The sequence below is a fragment of the Eriocheir sinensis genome, chromosome 44 (genome assembly GCF_024679095.1).
Source record: "Eriocheir sinensis breed Jianghai 21 chromosome 44, ASM2467909v1, whole genome shotgun sequence".
In the NCBI taxonomy this organism is placed as follows: domain Eukaryota; kingdom Metazoa; phylum Arthropoda; class Malacostraca; order Decapoda; family Varunidae; genus Eriocheir; species Eriocheir sinensis.
Window position 1 is genome coordinate 6524124 of NC_066552.1, and position 23043 is coordinate 6547166.

The window sequence follows — 23043 nt, forward strand, 5'->3', positions numbered from 1 at the left end:
AAAACCTTAACAAATATCTCAGTAAATGATAAGTAAGGTCAGTTTCATTTTGCCAATTGAAAAAAAGTCCAGTAAATTGCATGAGCACTTATGTAGAAAATGCATCAACATGATGGTAAATACTTTTTGATTTGAAATCAAATTTTTTTTATAATCACCAATTTTAAAAAATTTATTCTGATATTTACTTAAGTGACGGGGCCTCCTTCTGTATTTGTTGCAAAAAGTTAGTTTTTATCAATTATTTTCTATAATTAGTAAGTGAGGATTATCATTTTCTTCCTGAGTTAGTTAAACAGAGAATGCATCCAAGAGTAATCCCTCATTGTCAACAAGTATATGGGAGCATTTCAAGGTCGAGGCAGACTTTGCAGAACACTGCCATGACATGACAGACACTCAGTCATTCACCAGTAAAGGGGCTCCAGGCTTCCTTAGATTGTAAGGTGACTTGATACTTATAGTGATTCAGCCTGTAACGTAATACCAACTTATGCTGATGTATCAAGAAACACTATTTATTTATTTATTTATTTTATTTTATTCCTGTTCTATTTATATTATGTTTGGACATTCATTGATCTGTAACTATTTATTACAAAGCACAAAATTTCTCAATACCATTATTTTTTTTATTTATTTATTTTTTTATTTTTATTTTTTAAGCACACATAGCTGCGACATACCTTTGTTTGACCTTTTACATCCATTTTGTCTATGTGATGCCATTCCTTTTCATACAAAAGTCTTGCACACATTTCTCTGTACTATGTGCCATTTAGTTAATGTATAGAAAATACGTAGAAACTTACCTACAGAACAGAAATGTTAGAAATTTGTAATCTCTGGTTTCAAGCAAGTACACTAGGTCACGGTGTCTTCACAAGGCCATCGCCAAACTCACTCGACAGGTACTCCTGAGTCATGGGTTCCTCAGAAGGTAGTGTGCAGTACATAGCCATATTCAGATGTAGAACTAACTATAGACTCCTCCTTCAGCCACCACAGACATACTCCATGACCCCACATCCTTTGTGTTCCTGCTAGCTGTCTAACTTCTCAAGCTAACCCATGAGTGTCTCCCTCAGAGACGGTGCCATCTCAGTGGTGAAGATCCTCCGTGTGCTGCGTGTCCTCAGGCCGCTGCGTGCCATCAACAGAGCTAAAGGTCTCAAGGTAAGCTGGGGGATGATTGGGCTACAATAGTTTGGCAGTGGCGCTAAAAAAGGAATAACCCAGATGACAATGGAAAATATTGCAAGCTAAGAGAGAAGCATTGATCACTTGACACCAATAGTTAATGAGTAAATGAGGAGGCTAAGAGGAAGTGCTAAGAGCTAACAGGGGTAATTAAGACCCAGACACAGGCAGTTATAACCATTAGGTAGCTCTGAGCTGATAGGAGACAGCATGAGCTAGGACAGAACACTGAAGCTTGAAATTAAAGTTGAGAGCTATTGAGAGGTTGACTGAGAGGTGAGAGGGTATACTAAAATCTGAATTAATACTTTAGGAAGTAAAATTATGTACTGCAGGCTCAGTGGTTGAGTAAACTCTATGGAGGGCAATCAAATGAAGTTTTCAAAGCGATTCATGTTTTATATGATAATGAACATAGGAATTATTTTTTGTTGTAAATATTCACCTTTGTGGTATTTAGAAAAGTGTGTTACTTGTTTTGCTACTCTACTGTTGATCAAGAGTTTGTCTCTTCAGGTTACTGCAGTTGCATAAATGGTAGCTGTATAAAGTCTTATAACTTTACAGGATCTTGTCAGCAAACCACATCTTCCTCACTAATTTTTCCCACAATTCTTTCCTCTCACACATTGTTGATGGCGGGGTCCTTCTGGGTCACCTTGGTCACCTTAGCATGTAGTTCAGTGCGTCATAGTGGCCATTAAGACCATCGGAAACATCATGCTGGTCACCTGTCTTCTGGAGTTCATGTTTGCTGTTATTGGAGTTCAGTTGTTCAAGGTAAAACTGAAACACTTGCCTCTGGACAGAAAGAGATAGAGGGAGAGGAAGAGAAGAAGGCAGCAGTGTGTCCCATACAACTAGAAAGTGAGGAGAAGCCCAAGGGAGGAGTTGTGTTCATTCTTGGAGAGTCAACTTTGAATCAGTTCATTATCAGAGTACATAAACCCTACTTCTCCTTTCCTAGCTTTAAGGGATGAGCTGCCCTGTCAAACCTCCTCATGGCCCAGCTGACCAGTATGTGTAGCCCCAGGGCTCTGCATTTCTTTGTATGTGCTGGGCAAAATTGTGACTCATTCACTAAAGGAAGAAAATTTATTGCTCAAGGTGTACTGAGCCTTGTATCAGGGATTTGGAAAGAGGCCCCTCAAAGTGCAACATATATAGGGGAAGCATAAGGAATGAAAGGAATATTTTAAAGGATTTCAACATATTTATGTTTTAGTAAGATAGATGACATAGACATCAAAAGTAATGTAATTGCATTGGTATATGCAAGAAAAAAAATACTTAGGCTACAAACATTAGGAATGTACTAAATACCTAGTTCTCATCATGTCTGAGAAAATATTAATTGCCTCACTTACAGTGCAAGAAAGTAAAAGAAACTGCATGGGAGTGTGAACACTGACAGCATGGTGTGAGCAGCTGATCACCTCCCCGTGCTACATCCATCCCCTTGACCTTACACTCTCACCTCACTCGTTCTGTATTCATTCCTGTAGCGCATACAGGGAAAGAAAAGTTTCAACTTGTGTGCTTGTAGTGATAATATAGGCAGAATTGTTAGAAGTGTGCATCCCAGGCAAAGTAGTCAGCATTTTTTGTTTGCTTTTTGTTATGTGCTACATGTCTAAAAGTCATCTGTGCAAGTAAAATATGAAAATGGGATTTTTCTACCCAGAAGTTTAGTTGGTAGTATTTCACTAGAAAAAGAATCATATAATAGTTTTTAATCTAAACAAAGCAGCTGAGCATTACCTTTCCAATGTGTTCTCCAGTGTTTGAATTGCCACCAGTAATGATCCTCATCTGTGATGTCTGCTTATGCTCCTCTTTCACACCATCCTCTCTGCTGCTGATAATACTGTTGCTGTTATTGTTGTTGCTGCTGCTGCTGCTGCTGCTGTTGTGTTCTGTGTGTCTCTGCTTGATGCTCTGTGTTACACTCTTACCACATCAAACTCAAGGATGACACAGGACCTTGATGTCACTCTTAACTATGTAGGCAGATTTAGGGATTTCAACAAATCTCATTATTTTCATAACCGTAGAGTGGGTGTACAGATGTTATTTTGTATTTTACAAAGGTTAAAATCTAAAACTTTTAAGATCAGTGCTGAAAATCCTGCTTTTTCAGTATTCCTATGATCTGTTTTAATCAAGCATACATACATAATTTTTTTTAAATAATAATGATGGATTATTTTTCCTAGATAAATATTTTCATGCTATATCATGATAAAACATCACTTAATATTGTGTATGGAACATTACCACTTCATCCTGGAAGGGAATGTAAATTGCTATCCTAACTAGTCTTTTACTTGATTTTTTTACATTTCTTTGTAGTATGAAGAAAGCAGCAGTGCTTTCAATATACCTATATAACATTGATATGATAATTTTCAATTGCTGATAATTCATCAGATTATAGTTGGTATTAAAAAATGCATCTTCTCCTAGAGTACCGACAAACTTTCCTCATACAGGTAACTCTCGATTTACACGAGTATTGTGTCCTTGAAGAGGTCGCGTAAATCAAAAACAATGTAAATCAAACAAGAGGTAGGTTTCTATCAAAAAATAAATATTCACTTCATTCAGTGGAGAGAGAGAGAGAGAGAGAGAGAGAGAGAGAGAGAGAGAGAGAGAGAGAGAGAGAGAGAGAGAGAGAGAGAGAGAGAGAGAGAGAGAGAGAGAGAATATCAATATCACCGAGATATCCACTCAGGTACTCAGTCTCAGCCTCACTCGTGTGAGGAAGAAATGAGGGACACCATACGGCATGAGCGACTGGCTAGTATATTGGTACCGGTACCCAGCAGTCTGGTACCAGTACCATACAGTATAGATGGTACCGTTAGTACCGGTACCTTCCCACCCCTATTGTTGAGTAGCATGGCAGCATGGGTACTGTATTGTTGTTCAAGTGGTGCGCGAGAAGAACTGAGCTCAGCTGTGTGGCTGCGGCGCTGTGTGAGTCCAGTTGCGTGAAACATTTGGTGGCCACTCCATAAAATATCGCGTATGAGTGAAAAAAAACTTGTAAATTAAACATTTATTTGGATTTTGGACCTCGCGTTATTTAAAAAACACGTAAACCAAACTCGTGTAAATCGAGAGTTACCTGTAGTGTCATTACCACCTGAAGCTTCGGCTGACCTTGCTAACAATGTCTGCTTGTCTTACAAGCTTCTGTGAATCACCTTAAATTCCCCCATGTTCATGTGCTGTGTCATGTGTGTCCACCTGTGTTGCATCTCAATCATCTCACACTCACAGCACCTGCTTCCTTCACACACACACACACACACACACACACACACACACACACACACACACACACACACACACACATGCACACACACACACACACATGCACACACACATGCACACACACATAAATTAACCTCTCAGTGTCTCTCACTCTTTCCTTCCCCTGCCCCTGACCAGTCTGTAGTGAAATGCGTGATCGTTGCCATTAAGACTATTGGCAATATTATGCTGGTCACGTTTATTCTGCAGTTCATGTTTGCCGTGATTGGAGTTCAACTTTTCCAGGTAATGCTTCAATGCATGTTGTGTACTTCCTGTTGCCTTCATTCTGCACTAGCATGTTAGCTCTCATCTTCCAGCATGGTTGTTCTTAACTTCTTACACCTATTTTTTCAGAGCTTCTTTAAAAGTGCAGTTGTTCATCAATCTATATTACCCTAAGAAAATATTAATGATTGGATTTCAAAACTTATATTTGAGTAATAAAATAAAGTCTGATTGTAAAAGCAACATTGCTGAATAAGTAGATAAAAACAATGGAAATGCTCTTTACGTGACTTGAAAAATATGCATAATTCTGCTCTGAGTCATCATCCCCTCCACCATGGTGAAGTGGTTAGCGTGCTTGGCTACAAATCTGCTGGGCTGAGTTTAAATCTCAGCCCAGGCAGTCGGTGTGCAATCTACCCAGGTGTTCATCCTCCCTTTTGGGCTAATTAAATGGGTACTTGGGGAAACTTGGGGTAGGTAACAGTGCTAACTTGGATTTCACACTGGCCCTGTCTCAGGGTAATGGGCTCTTTCCCACCAAGGGTTCAAGGGTCAATGTGACAGAGATGAGCACTGAGACCACACACAGTTTTAGCATATGCTCCCAATTTTCTTTTACCATTCCCACAAAGGGGCTGTGTTGTGGTTACACCTGTTATTAACCCACACAATGCAGTTGTTGATGTGTAGCACCAAAGATGCCATGTAAAGAAGTTCTGACTCTCAGCCTATTTTTATCCTCCCATAAGCATGTGGGTGATTGTTGCCATGCCTGATAATATGCACAAAGTAGTCATGATCACTGCCGAGGTAGGCCAAGGGAAGGAAACATAGAAATCACAAGTGGTACAGCTAGCTTCCTCCATAAATCAATTTATACTAAGATACATTAGTTTTATTTTCATAATTATAATAATTGGACGAGGTCATTAGGTTGCTCTCATCTTTGTTTTTGTAGTACTATCTGGCATTCAGCCGACTATGTTCCAAGTGACATAAGGGAGTGCAGTGCCAAGAGAAGAGTAACACAGTCATGGAAGATACAGTTATGTGAAAGCAAACTTTACAGAATTTAAGAAATATTTTTTAGTAGTAGAGTGAAGGGTGAAAAATCTTTCTGTACCTTTATAATCTTGGTGTGGAAAAGCACATGCCAAAACAGGTGGGACAGAGAACTGAAAAAAAGATTGGTTCAGCATTAGTTGGGAGGCAGCTAAAAAGGGAAGGGATGCGGATTGGATTAAGTCAAGAAAGAAGTACCATTAAAACAAGGGAAGAGTACAAAAGTATTAAAAATGAATATGTAAAAAATCACAATAGAAAACTACTATGTTGAAAGAGGGATAATTAACAAGTATAAGTAAGAACCAAAATTGTTCTATAGGCATGTCAATGGCAAATTGAAACATAAGGAAGGGGTTGGCGAAGTGAAAGTAGAAGGAAATATCTACAAAGATACAGTAAAGCAAGCTGAAATAATGAACAAAAGATTCCAATTTCACGTTGCTGAAGAAAGTGATTTTGTGGGGTGGGCGGGAGTGACTAAAAATTCATCACTGAAGGACATAGAAGTAGAAGTGCATAAACTACTATCAACTCAATACATAAAGAAGACATAAAGATACAATGATATATCGAACTAACTTCAAAAACAATGTAGACAATAACTGGCAGAAAAGATTCACAGCCTAATAGATTTTCACTAAAAGAATGAAAAGTGCCATGGGAGTAGAAGAGGGCTAATGTGAAACCAATTTAGACAGGAGGGAATAAGGAGCCCTGATCTATAGACCAGTGTCCCGGATTAGCATGGTGACAGAATTGTGTGAGGGAATATTGAAAGACAAAGGGATAAAAGTGCTGCAAGAGGTGGGTATTTTGACTGAAAGCCAACTTGGATTCAGAAGTGAATGCCATGTATTACTACAGGGAATATAGAGAATGTATACAAAATGTTTTTTTCTTCTTGAACAGAAGAATAACTAACTATTGGACATGGACAGAAATGGAAAAAAGAGAAGATGCGTGAAGGATATTTAGAAATATAGTTTTCCACATGGATACATTAAACTGAAATGCCTGGACATTGAGATTATAATTATCCACACCCAAACTAAAATTGATTTTAAACTAAATTTGACAGATTGGGATGAGATGGGCCATCATGAGCACAACTCATTTCCTGTATATCACCACTAGGTAAATACACACACACACACACACACACACACACACACTTGGTGTCTCTTCTTTTGTAATTTACAAATTGTGGAATAAAATGGAAGAAGTAGATAATGAGGAGTTGCTACTAAGAGAAGTAAGGAACACCAGCAACACACAAAGACACAGTAAAAAATTGAGAAAGGGAAGATGCTTGAGAGACAAAAAAATATTGCTTCCCGCAAAGAAACATAGAGGTTTGGCATAGATTAAGTGACGAAGTAGTATCAGCGAAGAGTGTGCACAACCTTAAGGAAAAACTAGACAAGTACAGATATGGAGACGGGACCACACGAGCGTAAACCCAGGCCCTGTAAAATTACAACTGGGTAAATACAACTAGGTAAATATACACACACACATAGTTGGAAATCTGATCAGTATGTGTTAGCATTTCATAATAATAATTATGTTGAGAATCCTGTAACAAGGAATTCATGCATTCCTTATGCTTCCCTGGCACGTTGAAGCTGTCGTGTTTCAGTATTTATGTGCACTTTTTTCTCTGACCTTCATTGTGTTCATTCTGCCCCTCCCCATTCCCTGAACACCCTCAAACCCTTGCCCGGATTCCTCTGCTCACATTCCTTATGTTGAGGCACTGGTACTTACCATAGAGAAGTTTTAATCAGTTTCATAGAAAAAATAAATCCTTGTATCTCTTTCATTTGACATAATGATTGAAGAATTGAGTGGCCATGATGAAGGTAGCCTTCTCCTCCGTCCCCTCTATGCCTTATCTACCCCATGTTTGTTTGTCTTTGTTTTTTCCTTTTTGTATGTTTATCTTCCTCAAGTACTCCTTCTTTTGCATTTGTTGAAAAGGGTGCAATACAAGTATATGTTTATTGAACTCACCTGTCAGTCTCCAGATGACTTCTTTCATTAAATTGTAATGTAAAAAATGTGCTTTGAATTAGGAGTTTTTGCTTACAGTAAACAGGCTTGAGTTGTTATTCACTTTGAGTAGTAATTGTAAAAATTTTCATACTGTTAAGTTGTTTTGTGTTTTGTAAAGCATTCTTCAACAATTAGGAATTACTTAATGTGAAGTAACAGTACATTTTTGGGGGGCATTTAAATGTATATATACTAATGACTTTTTCCTTATCAGGTAGTTACATTTTATAAAATATAAAGTATTTTTCTAGCTCATGAATTACAATCTGCCATCTGTTAAAGGGTTTGCATCCCAGTCAGTAAATCAGTGGACTAATGACATATTTTCTTGCTCACATTCCAAACACTCCAGGGAAAATTCTTCCGCTGTAATGATCGCTCAAAAACCCTGGAATCAGAATGTAGGTAAGTCCTTGCACCTATATACTTTTCTTTCAGGTCTTTTATGTCATTTTATATAATTAATATTCATTTTACTTGGTGTCTTTTAGGGCAAGTTCTTCAGTTGCAATGATAGTTCCAAATCAGAGGAGACCGGGTGTCAGTAAGTAGTGCCGGTGAGCCGGCGTGAGTATGTGTTGCCCCGCTGTGTGGCGGCTGCCCTGTGTGCTGCTGCCGTCGCCGCTGCTTTTCATGTATCCTGGGCGTGGCATTACTGGTCACTCACCGTAAGAGATTAGTTCTGAGCTGCACCACCCTTAGGCCGTGCCAAAGCTGGCTTGGGACTGAGTGTTCTTGAAGCAGCAGTATTATATGAGTGAATTGCAAATTTTGGATCACAAGTGTGTGCTGCTGTACTTTTTGCTCCTTAGTTACTTCCTTTTTCACTTCAGGGGTGATTATGATTTCTTTTTTGTTTATGCACTAGAGGAAGCTCAGGGCTATATGCAGCACAAATACTGTTCCTGCTATTTCACATAATACTGGAAAGTAAGAGCAAATAAGCAAGGAATGCAAGTGTTAGTGATCAAGTAATCATCGTTACACTAGTTGTTTACACATCTTAGGGAATGTGGAGGCACTGCATAATACAAATACTCATTGGGCTAAGGAGTTCAGCACAGTCCATAGTAATATCATCTTAACCTGTTTTAATACGTACTGTTTGCTCCTGAGAAATGTGATTTTCTCTTCCACTATGCAGTAAACATTCATGAAAAATTAACTGTGAGAATGCAGGGGCTGAGAGGACATAGGAAGAAACTTAATAAAGGAACCTGTTTGAGCGACTTAAAAATGTATAGTTTTTCACATTGAAGTGTTAACACATGGAACAGCTTGCAGGAAGAGGTGGTGGAGGCGAACAGTGTCCAACAAATGAAGTAAAGGCTGGATGAATGTAGATATGGAGACAGGACTATTAGAGCTTAGCTTGGGCCCGGTAGACTACATTAGGTAAACACACACACACACACACACACACACACATTATGGGTGTGAACAGTAATGCCCAACAGGATTAACATCAGTTTGAGTATTTATCTATTTTGATTAAACTCCAATTTCAAATAAAAAAATTTAAACCAGTAACTAATTCCCCTTTCAATCAAACGTTTGCTCTTCAAGTTAAACTAATTTATTATTTTGCATTGCTCTCTTTACTACAACTGTGCAGCAGACTTTATTTTTGTGTGTGCAATATTCCTTATATATTTATTTTCATCTTGCCAGATTTTGGTGCTCTTCATTTGTCTATGTGTGTGCAATGCCTTCTCTCATCCAGGATTTTAATATCAGTGTGATGTTCCTGCTATTTATCTAACACATTTCTTTTAATTTTCATATTTTTTTACTGTTTTACCTTTTTTTCACATTTTCAATCAATAATTTCATTTATCACAGAATTCTTTTCCTCTTTTTATATGACTTCCAAATTTGTTGCAGTGTCCTTTTTCCACTCAGTTAAGTTTCTCCTCACACTGCTAACCACTGCTGTCTGCCCCCCACCTAGAGGCCAGTTCATCGTGTACCATGACGGTGACATAACGAAGCCCATGGTCGAGAAGAGATCATGGGAGAGGAATTCCTTCCACTTTGACAATGTAGCCAAGGCCATGCTCACCCTCTTCACTGTGTCCACCTTTGAAGGATGGCCAGGGTAAGCTGTCAAATATGTTCCATACACCCTTCTAAAATATATAATTTCTCCAACCAGTTACTGTTAACGTAACACTTATTTATTTGATAGTTTTATACTACGTTGGATTTGAAGCTTCTTTTGTGACCCATTTTCCTTATCCTTTCCCATTTGTCCTTTCCCAGGTTGTTGTACGTCTCCATAGACTCCAACACAGAGGACATGGGGCCAGTACATAACTACCGACCCATGGTTGCAGTTTACTACATCATCTACATCATCATTATTGCCTTCTTCATGGTCAACATCTTCGTAGGTTTTGTTATCGTGACCTTCCAGAACGAGGGTGAACAGGAGTACAAGAACTGTTGCCTTGATAAGAATCAGGTGGGTGTAAATTATCCCTTCAAGTTGTTCAGTAGAGTGTGGGTGAAGAAATGCTGCACCAGGGGCACAAGCAAGGTGGGAATATTAAGCAGTAGCTTGGCAATTTCCACAAATGAAAAATATGGCAAAATTAGAAATATATAAATGCCACCTTGTTTTAAGCAGTATGGATTATGAGGAAACATTGAAGAGATTATTATTAACTTTGTTAGAGTAAGGGAAGGAGAGAGGTAATTTCATTGCATTATTTTTCTTCAGCGGAACTGCATAGAATTTGCACTGAAGGCAAAGCCTGTGCGGCGCTACATCCCCAAAAACAGGTTTCAGTACAAGATCTGGTGGTTTGTTACATCACAGCCCTTTGAGTATGCCATCTTTGTACTCATCATGCTCAACACTGTCTCGCTAGCCATGAAGTTCCGAGGGGAGCCAGAGATATACACTCATGCCCTGGACATACTCAACCTTATCTTCACGGCTGTATTTGCCCTTGAATTCGTCCTCAAAATCATGGCCTTCAGATTCAAGGTGGGGGACTCCGTGTTTACATTTTTTTTGCCCTAAGAGTCATGCAATCACCTGTAGTTAGGCCTAACATAAGACTCCATATATCAAATTTCTTGCATGTTTTGTTTGAGTAAAAAGTTCAGTGGTGGATATCTATTTATGTGAAAGCAGATGGATTTTTTTGCAGATTATCTTGATGTTTTTATTAAAGTTGCAGGTTCTAGACAGATATTAAAGATTTCTTTAATCCAACTTTCAAAGCATATCTTTCAAGAACGGTCTTTGCAGCATTTTTTATATGAAAGGTCTTAAAGACAAATTCATACATATATAAAGATATATACATACAGAAATTAAGCAAATTAATTCACATACATAAAATATGTGTAACGTCCAACACAGATATCTATACTCCCTTTAGCTACATGTGTCTGTGAAACAAGTGTCACAACAGAGCACCCTATGGGGCCCTCCAGCAGGACTCCAGTGGCACTCCTCATTATGTTAATCTTAAGCACAAGAAACACACATTGGTAGAACAACATAGGAAAGACACAAGTGACCAGTGCAGAGGCAGCTGAAATGTAGTGTAGCATGTGTACATGTATGTTTTAGAGTGTATTTTGAGTATATTCTGTGGATGGATGCATATGGATAGGGGCTTGAGTGTGTGTGTGTGTGTGTGTGTGTGTGTGTGTGTGTGTGTGTGTATTTACCAACTTGTGATACACAGGATATGAGCCATGCTCTTGTGGTCCTGTCTCTGGGTCTTAATTGCTCAAATTTGATTTTAAAATCATTTAAATCTTTAGATTGGTGTGTGTGTATGTGTGTGTGTGTGTGTGGGGGGGGGGGGGGGGTTAGACACATTGGCTGAAGTTGACAAAGGTAGGACTCCTGACTATTGAAGGGCTATATTCAATTAGTTGATTACTTCCATGAGTCAAAAAAAAACAAAAAAAAAAACATGATATCTGCATTTTAAACATCAGTTTTGGGAAATGGGTGACCTGGTGATTGACTGGGTGGCTCACTGGCTCACAGCCGTGGGGGTCTTGGATTAAAGCCTGGAGCCGGGTGGAGACAAATTAAAGGAGCACTTTTCTAGACTGTTGACTGTTTGCCTGCCAGCGAGTGGGAGTGGTGTAATTTGGTTTGTGGTTTTGCAGTCACAGTGTTTGTAACTCTAGCTTTGTGAGGTAATAAGTGTGCTCTGCTTAGTGGACACACACATGCAGCCATTATTAGATCCCCCACTATCAAGGAGGACAGGGTGCATTAAAGTTACATGCTAATGGAGGAAAATAACCTTCAAAAATAGTTTCGGTTTGCATAGTTCTCACAAATAGGTAGTTTGAATTTTTTTTATACATAATCCAATTTTTTTCAAATATTCTTCGTATGATGTTTTATCCATTAAGGAAAATTTTGTGAGAGTTCAATTCAACTTTGTGCATAGCCCATGCTCTGCCTCTTTTCATTAGCTAGTTAAATTGAAAATTAAAAAGGACCCTGGGTCTTAAATTGCAGTTGAATGACATGGAAGGCAAATTAACTTCTTAAATGCAGCCCATCAGATATAAGCTTGAGGATAATATGCCAGCCAGAGGCCAGCTTGAGGATCCAGCCCGACCATCACCCAGGACTGATAGGTTGGCAGACCATTGCCATATCCGTTTTTGACAAAATGTTACCACCCTTTCTGTTGTCATCTGAGTTGGCCGTACATGGCACTCTGCACACACTAATGCCTCGCCCTTCCCAGACATCTCAGCAAAATTGTTTTGCAAGGTGGAAGGATAAATTATGTCTGAATTTTGTTTGAATATCTACATCAAATACTATCTCTGCATATTTGATGTATTTATTTGTTAACATAAATGTTTAAATGCAAAAGCAAAACTGCTCATGAATTAGTATTTATTTTATTTTCCATAGATTTAGTATTGCAAACCAACTACACTTACTCACTTTTTTCTCATTTTATTCATTAACTTCTATTTTTCTGTAATCTAGCCAGCCTCACCTCAAATCCCCCTGTTTATTTTCATCCTCTGCACCATTTTCAGTTTTACTTTCTAGATCCGTGGAATATCTTTGACTTCTCAGTGGTGCTGGGCAGTATACTCGACATTGCCTACTCTAAGTTGGAGGTTTGTAAGAAGCCGTATGTGAGAGTGCAAGGAGCATCCGTAGGCTAGGTAGTTGCTGCCGTAGGACTCACCTCACATAACACTTGTTGTTGCCAGTTGCACACTAAAAGGAGGTAAACATGTGTTTGTTGGGACCACTGGCCCCTGAGACAAGTGGGAGATGTAAAACAGGAGAAGGTACCTCTCACGCAGTTGTCTGAGTCTCCGGATCACTGGTCCTAGCAGCACACACCATGGGGGAGATGCTGATGTGTGTGTGGCTTTACAGATCTCCAGTTTCCTAATTGGTTGAAGATATGTCTAGGAAATCCCTTCCAGTTATGGGTATTTTTCAAGAGGAAAGAGGTATTCTTGCTCTGAAAATGTAGTTAGCCCTTGTGCTGGATTTGAAAATTTAGTTTCCATTTTCCATCTTTTTGAAAACGTTTCAGTGCTAGTAAATTTTCCAAGAAAACGTTTAATAGCACCAAGAAGTTTTCAAGGAGATGGAAAATGGACACTGAATCTCCATATCAGAAATGAAACTATTTTAGATTTTTCTCTCAAAATTGAGACCCAGAAGACCTAAAACAGTGCAGTCTAATCCTTGTTCAGTTCCATATCATAGGTGCAGCCACCTGGTCTCACCCTTGCTTGTTCCCCACACCCTCTGCCCACCATCTCCCCCAGACAGCAACAGTCCTGTCAAACTCTTGCAGCTCCTCTCAACCCTGAGCTGCCTAAATGCCACACATCAACAAAGAAGTATTATAAACCCCCAAACTCCTACTGTGACTCTGGTCTTCCCAATAGTTTACAGTGTTCATCACTGCCTGAACAGCAAGGAAGTTGCTGCTCACTGGTGTAGGTTATACTACTGTAGCTTTTGGCTGTAGAAACGTTTGGTGCCTAATGTGTTTTTTCTCTTTACTCTCTGTACTTGTTTGCAGTATTACTTTGGAGACGCGTGGAATGTCTTTGATTTCATCATTGTACTCGGCAGCTTTATTGATATCGTCTACTCCGAGGTCAATGTAAGTATTCTTTCATTAACCTGCTTCCTCTGACTTTTAGAAATGACCAATTGCATTTGTTTTACCAATCAGTTGACAAATCACATGAGAAAATTTGACATTTTTCACTTCCAATGCCTTTATTTTACTAATAGAAAATTAGGTGAATCTAATGATGCGAGTATATATCAGCATTTTATTTGTTAATACATATATCTGCCAATTTGACAATTTCATTTTATTGTTAGAGTCAATGGTGAAACTATGCTGTATTTCGGGTGCAAATTCAACCTAGAGGGTCTTGAATACATACTGGGTGTGTATTTCTATACTACCATGGGCCGGGTGGCTCAGTGTGCTTGATGCTTGCCTTGTGGCCAAGAAGTTATGAGTTCAGTCCCAGCTCGTGGTGGCTTCTCGGTGAAGGAGGCAGCAGTCTCTTGTAACCCTGGCCATGCTATATGGTCTTAGCTACTTAGCTCCCATGATTATTTAATCCCTTTTTTTTTATATTTCTATAGCACACTGATTTTGAAATTTTGTGTGCAGTGTTATTCTAAAACTCAAGAACATTTGCAGAAGAGTCTGGAAAATGCTGTCTTTGAATGGAAAGTCCGTGTGTCTCATTGGTGCTTTATGGGTGTGGAAGTGGGAGGCTTCTTTTTGCCACGGTGGCCAGGGAGGAATGACTTAGTGGAAGACTTGACTGGAAGCCCCAGCACTTGAAGGCTTTTAGAGTTGTTTGACAGTAAAATGGAGGGATGGAAGAGTCACATTATCTACCATTAGGAACTTTGCTTCAAGCCCTTCTTTTTCAGTTTTCGGTGCTCTAAAAAAATTACACAAACATCCATACGTGCATGGGCTTGATTTAACAGCTGTTATGTGTGGTCAGCTAACTTTTGCTTTGCCTCAAAGTCATTTTCATTCAATACTAATGCCCATTTTTTGTTTGTTGAATGTATACAGGTTGCATTCAGTCACACTCCTTAGTGAAGGGATACGTATTGCCATTAAAGTGATGGTTGATGTACATACACTTCCTACATCTTATCAGTCAGCATCAGATTTTCTCCAAGGGTAATACCAGTTTAGATGCTACGGATTTTGGCCTCATCCAACTCGTCCATGTCCCAAGAGGTGGCGAGATGTGTGTGGTTCTGGTTTACTTCATGGAAAATAGTTGGAATTTGTCATACGTATTAGTAGTGGCTAAGTACCAAGCAGAATTCACTCATGGATATCTTTGATTATTTTATAGCCCCATGACAACTCTCCCATGACACGTCATGTGAAAAGTTCTGTGCAGTGGTGTATTGGTCCACTTCTATTAAGTTCATGATAGACCTGGATGGCATAGAGCTCTTGTATGAGAAAGTAGCTTGTATGATAGTCAATAATGGCATACTCATGGTTCAGGCTTATTGTTTAGCCAGTCACTGAACTACAGTGGTTGATAACTTTTGGCATGAGTTCCTGTCCATGTTTCCCTCTGTCATCATCATTGTTCTTCCCTGACTCTTCATGTTGGGAGTTTGGCCTCTGTACACCTGTCTTCATAATAGGAGGAGAGTTTTTAGCCAATACTTTTATACTTTTCTTCCAAGGTCATATACTTAATAAAGGATTAGGTCAAAGGTTATAAGAGTAAATCAGTGATCTGTTGTGTAAAGGGGTTTTATGTTGAAATATATATAATTTTTATGTTCCTCATAATATTACTGTACTGTGTGGGAGTATCTGTTAATTCAAGCATTAGGTTCAGTTAAGGTTCTATGGTCTCACTCTTTTCTTCACTCAAGAAAGAAGTTAACATACCAACAGAATGTCTACAAATTCATCATTGGAAAGTTAATATATATATATATATATATATATATATATATATATATATATATATATATATATATATATATATATATATATATATATATATATATATATATATATATATATATATATATATATATATATATATATATATATATATGTGTGTGTGTGTGATGAAGTGGTGCTCCCAGCGTTGTCATTGGTGTCGGGTGTAGCAACTCCTTTGCTGCACTGTCTGTTTTTTTTAAGTGATGGTCATGGAAGTTCTGACAGCAGTGATACTGATGATGTCTTGTGGTGATGGAGGTACGGTGACAGTAATGATGTAGCACTTTTGGTGGTATTGGTGGCAGATACAGAGTGGTTATGAAGCTGAAGTAGTTGTGGAGAATGTGACTTAATAATGTGTTGGAGATAGAATTGGTAGTGATGGTGGAGAGGTCATGTGTTGTGGCAATAATGCTGATGCTGGATTGCTAACTTGTGGTTATGGTCTATTAACCTTATGTTACTGCCGTGGTGGTGGAGCATGACAGTCTGCTGTGTTGGTGGTGGAGGTGTGTTCTGGTACAGTGGTTGTGGCAGTTGTATCATTAGGGAAAATCTGGCACCCTTTGTCCCCTGGAGTCTGTATGGCTGACTTTAGGCTTCCTCACACCAGAAACTAGTGAGCAATCAGGCGCAGGCAGCAGCTGAGAGCATGGGCCAGGAGTACTACAGGACCAGAAAGGTTTGTCCTGAAAAAACTCGGTGTGGAGGTTGTACAGGCACAGCACACATTTACATTTCTTTCCCTCCAACCAAAGTGTAGTGATGTCTTTTTGTTACATTCACTTAGAACAAAAGAGGATTTAATCTCTGAAGAGTTTTAATGATTTTGTACATAAATGAGCGCCACCAATAAAAGAACACCTTTCAAGTTTACAGTTTTGAGTAAAGTTGCCATATCATATATCCTATGTCTGTATTAAGTACTGATACTCATTTTTCAGTGATGTCCATGTTACTTTTCTAATAGTTAGCACTGTCAACATTCTTCATGCTGAATATCAAACATTAACTTACATGATGACTCAACACTCAGTTTTTTAAGCAATGTTTTTCTAACAACAATTTTTCTACTAGTTACTCTACAACTTCCATACCCTGTTCTTATATCAGTGTTGTGATTGTGCCAGTAAACACATGGCCGAGTTGTGGTAATCCCTACACTTGCTAGTTACCCTCCCTTGTTAGAGCACGAGTGTGTGTGTGTGTGTGTGTGTGGTGTGTGTGTGTGTGTGTGTGTGTGTGTGTGTGTGGTGTGAGTGTGTGTGTGTGTGTGTGTGTGTGTGTGTGTGTGCCAAACTAAGAGAAGGTAACTAGTACAGTGCCCATCTGTCACCTGTGTCATGGGTGCCAGAGGGTAAGGGAAGCCCCCTCATGCCAGGGTAATAGCTTGAGGAGTGTGTGATAGGGCCCCCAGTGGCAGCGGGGCAGCTGGTGCTTGTTGGTGGTGTCTGTGGTAGAGCCTCGTCTTTTAGAGTAGTGGTGCACACAGCCCTTGCACACACACTTACATATGCCCCATGCACATGCCTGCCATCCAGTTACCTACCCGCTTACCTATCTACACACACACACACACACACACACACATCAGGCATGTCATTTACATTGAAATTTATTGACGAAACAAACAATAAAGAACAGACATGTAAACACTGTAATATCTGTGCATGGTATGTTGGTCTATAAAGTACTACACATTGTGATGTAATGTAGGAAACACTGTGTACATCTCTCATTAACATATTCATGGCAAAGCTGTCATCAAAAACAAAACTACATGGTCTCAACCTAAATTCAAATGTGTGATGGAAAATAGAAGAGAAAGACAGTGCAATTTTTTGGCATTGTTATTTATAGTTTAAGTATTCACCTCGGTTAATTACCAGTTCTAAATTTCTTTTGCATTATTTGTAATTTAATACCAGTTAGAGAACAATACAGTTTATTGATATTTTGATGATAGGGAAATATGAACAAAACCTTTTCATCTAGCAAATTTATAAATTTATGGAAGTTAATGAAAATACAGATGCTGTAACTCAGTGAGCCATGCTAAATGTCCATTCTTTAAGTAAAATTAGAAATATCGTATGTTTTCCATCAGTTTTCTGGAGGTAGGATCGAGGTCATAGAATTTTTTTTTTTTTTTTTTTTTTTTTTTTTTTTTTTTACAGCAAGACTGATGACATATAACACTCATGTCACTCAGAGGTACTTGATGTAATACACGTAATGCCGTGTAACACACCACACGGTGTAACATCACCCACTCCGGTAACCCAGCCACCACGCCATCACTCACAACACACCAACCACTCTTACGTCAACATCCACCACATGTGCCAGGCCATCCACCAACATGCCTTGTTTAACTGCTACACCTCATTCCATCCTTCAACATACACTGCTCCATTTGAGCCACTTCATCCACTTTGTACACCATTTCACCCACTCACACAGTTATACAGCCTCCCCCATCATGCACGTATTGAAGAAAAAAATTATTATCATGAAATGCTTCATATACTCTTTTCATTGCAAGACATCATTCAGTCTGTGAAAAGGAAGTATGCTGTTTATGTGAAGTAGGTAACTTGGCTTCATGTGTGTCTTGAAATAGTTATGTAGAATCAGTTGGACATTTAATAGTTTCTCCATAATTCAAGCTTGATTTTTGTATGATCTAAGATAAAAAGATATACAAAAATAAGGGACTGATATCTGCACCTCTTTTTTGTTTGTGAGCCTTGACATGGCTTCAGAAACCAGCATAATATACCAGCCAGAGAAGTTTGGACTTTTGCATTTCATCTATACTCTCTTCACACAAACTTTAGTGCCAAAGAACATGTTGTACTGACTGTCTTCAGCATGCAAAGACGCAAGATTGGGCTCTTGCTTAAGGATGGTTGATCGCATGGTGTATACAGAATAGCAAGAAATTATCCTGGTGTTCATTTTTAACATACCTCCTGGCCCTCCCTGGCACTCGGTAGCATGGTGCCACCCTGGATTCCTGCGTCAGTGTTATTCCTGCTGTCCTTCATCGTGAGGTCACTGGCACCCCCCTGTAGAGCCATATCTCTGTATGTGTGGCTGTGTGTTATAGAAGCTGCCTGTGTTTTCCTGTACAGAATTTTCCCCCACTATTTGTTTTTTGGGGCATTCAGTATTTTCTTTGTGGTAGATGAGACTAAATAAGAGATGAGTATTCCATTTTAAAAAGAAGTTACACATATTTCTCCTGGTGATTATATTCAGAGTGTTTGTATAGTGTTTTCCCTGAAGTTTTTGCAGTTATACACATTTTTTTCTAAGTAATTTTTTTGTTTAACTATAAGTCTTTCTGTTGTCTTTATATATAAAAAACACATCACTATTATCTAGTGCGAAACTTTCTTTGTCATATCATTCCATACCATGTGATACACTTTGCTACACTTGCTCAAAAAACTTCTGATCCATAAAAAAATATTGTTTTGCTTTAACTGCCTTTAATTGCTGACGGTACATATCTCTGTAGTAATTTATATATTGGCAAGGAAAGTGTGTTCTAATTCACATCTTATCTCAGTAAATTGCCCCCAAGAGATACATCACAGAACTCTTATCAACTTTACAACATTACACTACACTATATTTCTATCTCTCCTTTCCCCTACCAACACCCCAGGCATCTCTAATTACATCTTCAGCCTGTTTTCTCCTGAGGTTGACAGAGTAGGGACAGCATTCTTTTTTCTAAGTCCTCAAAAACTTGTATATACTTCAGGCTGGAGAACTTAATTTTCATTCTTTTCATCCACCACCTACTACCACACACTCATATGCCAGTATATATACTACGTACACAAAGCAGTAATGTAATTCTTCCACCTTAGCTTCCACCTGCCTTTGAAATACTTAAAATGTAGTTGCTGTACCCAAGTGCTTACATATGCACAAATCATCATGACAAAGACTTCACTATTTATGAAGTCAGTCCTCCTTTTCAGTCCTTTGTTGCAGAAACTGCCACTCAGACCTAAGTGATGCATCTTTCACGTAAACAAGCAGCCATCACATAGAGTCAGTAGTTCATGTGTTCACCCTCATCATTGTGTGGCTCAGTAGTGGTGCACTGCCTCGTGGGGGAAGGTTTTGTTTCCTTGCCCAGCTGTGAATGGTAGTCTGGCTTTCCTGAAGGAGGAGCCATGTATGTGTGTATGTCTGTCATATACAATGTATGTTGAGCTTAGATCCCGTTAACACTGTTCCAAAGGTATAAGTTTAGCTTCTAAGCTTTTTGAACAAGCTTGGCTATTTATCACATTATTTGTAGAAATTATTGTTTCTATTTGCTATATAAAATTTAAAATGTGGGTGAGGTAAGGGGAACAATTATATTTTCTTTTATTTTTGCTGGCTGAAGCAAATGCCATTGCCATGAATTTCTCTGTCTCCCTTTTGAGTCATGAAGTGCTAGACTGGAGGCAATCTTTAAAGGCATGACTCAGTATCAGCCAAGTCAGACCACTTTATTGGTGACCTTGACCCAGTAGCTGTGACCTCAGCCACTCACAATGGAGGGCGAGGAATGCTTGCCAGGCTTTTGTTTTTTGTCTGTCTCTGTGTTTGATTTTTTAAAGTTTTCATGTGTTTTGGTGTGTGTGCGTGTCGACTCTCCTCTACAGGCAGCTATGTGAGACTTTTCATGTCTTGTATTTCTTTTTCATGCTTCGATCTCACCTCTGGTTCCCCCAACTGCAAATACTCAACAGCAAGAGAGCCCACCGGATTGGGTTTGTTCTGTCAATACCATCTTGCTTCTGTACTGTTATATCATTTAATTTTTTACAAATATACATACATAATTAACTGTATGTGTTGTAGGTGTCTTGTAATCTGCTTGGCCCAGTAGTTTAGATACAAAAGCCCATATTTTAACTCATCTTCATTCTCTCTCTCTCTCTCTCTCTCTCTCTCTCTCTCTCTCTCTCTCTCTCTCTCTCTCTCTCTCTCTCTCTCTCTCTCTCTCTCTCTCTCTCTCTCTCTCTCTCTCTCTCTCTCTCTCTCTCTCTCCAGGTAATTACAGGCCCATTAGTCTAACTTCGGTTGTAGGTAAGCTACTTGAGGGCATAATTAGAGACAAAATTGTGAGTTACCTTGAAAGCCACTCATTAATTGGGGACTCACAACATGGCTTCCGAAACAAAAGATCCTGCCTGTCAAACCTATTAACCTTTTATAACGACCTCTTCACTGTTTATGACGTAACCAAATCACTGGACGTAGACTATCTTGATTTCCAGAAAGCGTTTGATAAAGTCCCACATCATAAATTACTTTACAAATTAAAGCAAATAGGCATTGATGGTCAAGTAAACCAATGGATCGTGAATTGGTTGAGCAACAGACAACAAAGAGTAGTGATTGACAGATTTAACTCAGAGTGGGCGCCGGTCACTAGTGGCGTCCCTCAGGGCTCGGTTCTTGGCCCAGTGCTCTTCATTATTTACATCGACGAAGTGGATGTTGGACTCAATAACCGCATTAGTAAATTTGCAGACGACACAAAGATTGGTAACTCGGTTCTGACTGACGAAGACAGGCAAAGCCTCCAAGAGGATTTGCACAAAATTTCAGCTTGGTCGGATAAATGGGAGATGCCCTTTAACGTAGACAAGTGCCAGGTCCTTCAAGTTGGAACGAGGAATAAGAAGTTCGATTACGAAATGCGCGGCGTTAAACTCAAAAGCGTTCAGTGCGTCAAGGACTTGGGGGTCAAAATCACGTCAAACCTCAAATTCTCACAGCAATGCATCGATGCACAAATAAAGCGAACAGAATGTTGGGCTTCATTAAAATGAATTTTTTATTCAAGAATAAAGATGTAATACTCCCGCTCTACAATAGTTTAGTCAGACCCCACTTAGAATATGCGGTACAGTTCTGGTCTCCCCACCATGCAAAGGATATTGCTAAATTAGAAGGTGTTCAGCGTCGGGCAATGAAAATGATCCCTTCCTTGCGCAACAAATCCTACGAAGAAAGGCTTTCTACTCTTAACATGTTCTCTCTTGAGAAACGTCGCCTCCGAGGAAAACTGATCGAATGTTTTAAAATACTTAATGGTTTCACGAATGTAGACAGATCAACATTGTTTATGATCGATGACACTTTGCGCACGAGGAACAATGGCGTAAAACTCAGATGTAGACAAGTAAATTCAGACTGCACCAAATTTTTCTTCACCAACGTTGTAGTGCGAGAATGGAATAAGCTTCCACCATCAGTGGTCCAGTGTAACACGATTGACTCCTTCAAAAATAAGCTCGACCATCACATCCTTCAACTTAATATCAACTAGAGTAGAAATGCAACGTTTTGGAGCCTTCTGATTAATGTAAAATCACTTCAGTTTAAGGACAGACCACCAAGTCTGGACCATGGGATCTGTGTGGTCTGATTTTCTATGTAATTCTATGTAATTCTCTCTCTCTCTCTCTCTCTCTCTCTCTCTCTCTCTCTCTCTCTCTCTCTCTCTCTCTCTCTCTCTCTCTCTCTCTCTCTCTCTCTCTCTCTCTCTCTCTCTCTCTCTCTCTCTCTCTCTCTCTCTCTCTCTCTCATTATTTTTGTAATACTACAGAGTCCCTTTCCTAGCCTCTCTGCCCTCTGGAAGTGGGTTTCAGCTCCACTGGCTCCAGTCTCTACATCGTTTTTTTCCCCTGTGAATGACTTATCGTATTTCTACCACTGTTTCTTTTTTTTTCTCGGTCGTGTCTCCCTGAGACACGTATGCTGACATATCAAATTTCTCTGCCCGTCTTCAAAGGAAAAAAATATACGTATTTATTATGCATATATACTTGAATAGTCAAATGAGTTATTTGATAAACTTGTCAATGCAATTTTCTACTAATGTATTCTATAATTTTTTTTTTTTTAATTCTGTAATGAAAACTATTTAAAAATGCATCTAATATACGGTAAAATAAAGTTGCATGTCATGTATGATTACTAGTCTATGGTTGACTGAGAGTCATGCTTATGTGCTTGTGTTGAGTTGAATGTTAGGCTAGATGGTGCTCGCCTGTCAACTAGCCAGCCACTAGCCATGGTCTTCTAGTCATGCCCACTGAACGATTGCTCTGGCTAGTAGTAGTACTTAGCATATACTCTGCCATGCTTAGAGAGC

At 39.1% G+C, this 23043-nt stretch overlaps 1 protein-coding gene across 37 annotated transcripts in view; it reads left to right on the forward strand.

Annotated features, from left to right (window-relative positions):
- The window catches only part of LOC126980361 (muscle calcium channel subunit alpha-1-like), a 261653-nt gene that overhangs the window by 215661 nt on the left and 22949 nt on the right, over positions 1-23043 (forward strand). For 25 of the 37 annotated variants that reach the window (XM_050830186.1, XM_050830184.1, XM_050830154.1 and 22 more), the window contains 9 exons: positions 1089-1176; positions 1873-1980; positions 8361-8413; positions 9821-9967; positions 10132-10333; positions 10592-10861; positions 13923-14006; positions 16477-16545; positions 20627-20647. In XM_050830186.1, coding sequence (XP_050686143.1) covers positions 1089-1176; positions 1873-1980; positions 8361-8413; positions 9821-9967; positions 10132-10333; positions 10592-10861; positions 13923-14006; positions 16477-16545; positions 20627-20647 — 1042 coding nt within the window. Of the gene's footprint in view, positions 1-1088; positions 1177-1872; positions 1981-8221; positions 8275-8360; positions 8414-9820; positions 9968-10131; positions 10334-10591; positions 10862-12909; positions 12994-13922; positions 14007-16476; positions 16546-20626; positions 20648-23043 lie in introns of all 37 variants that reach the window. The other 12 variants (XM_050830150.1, XM_050830190.1, XM_050830151.1 and 9 more) reach the window with 6 other exon arrangements.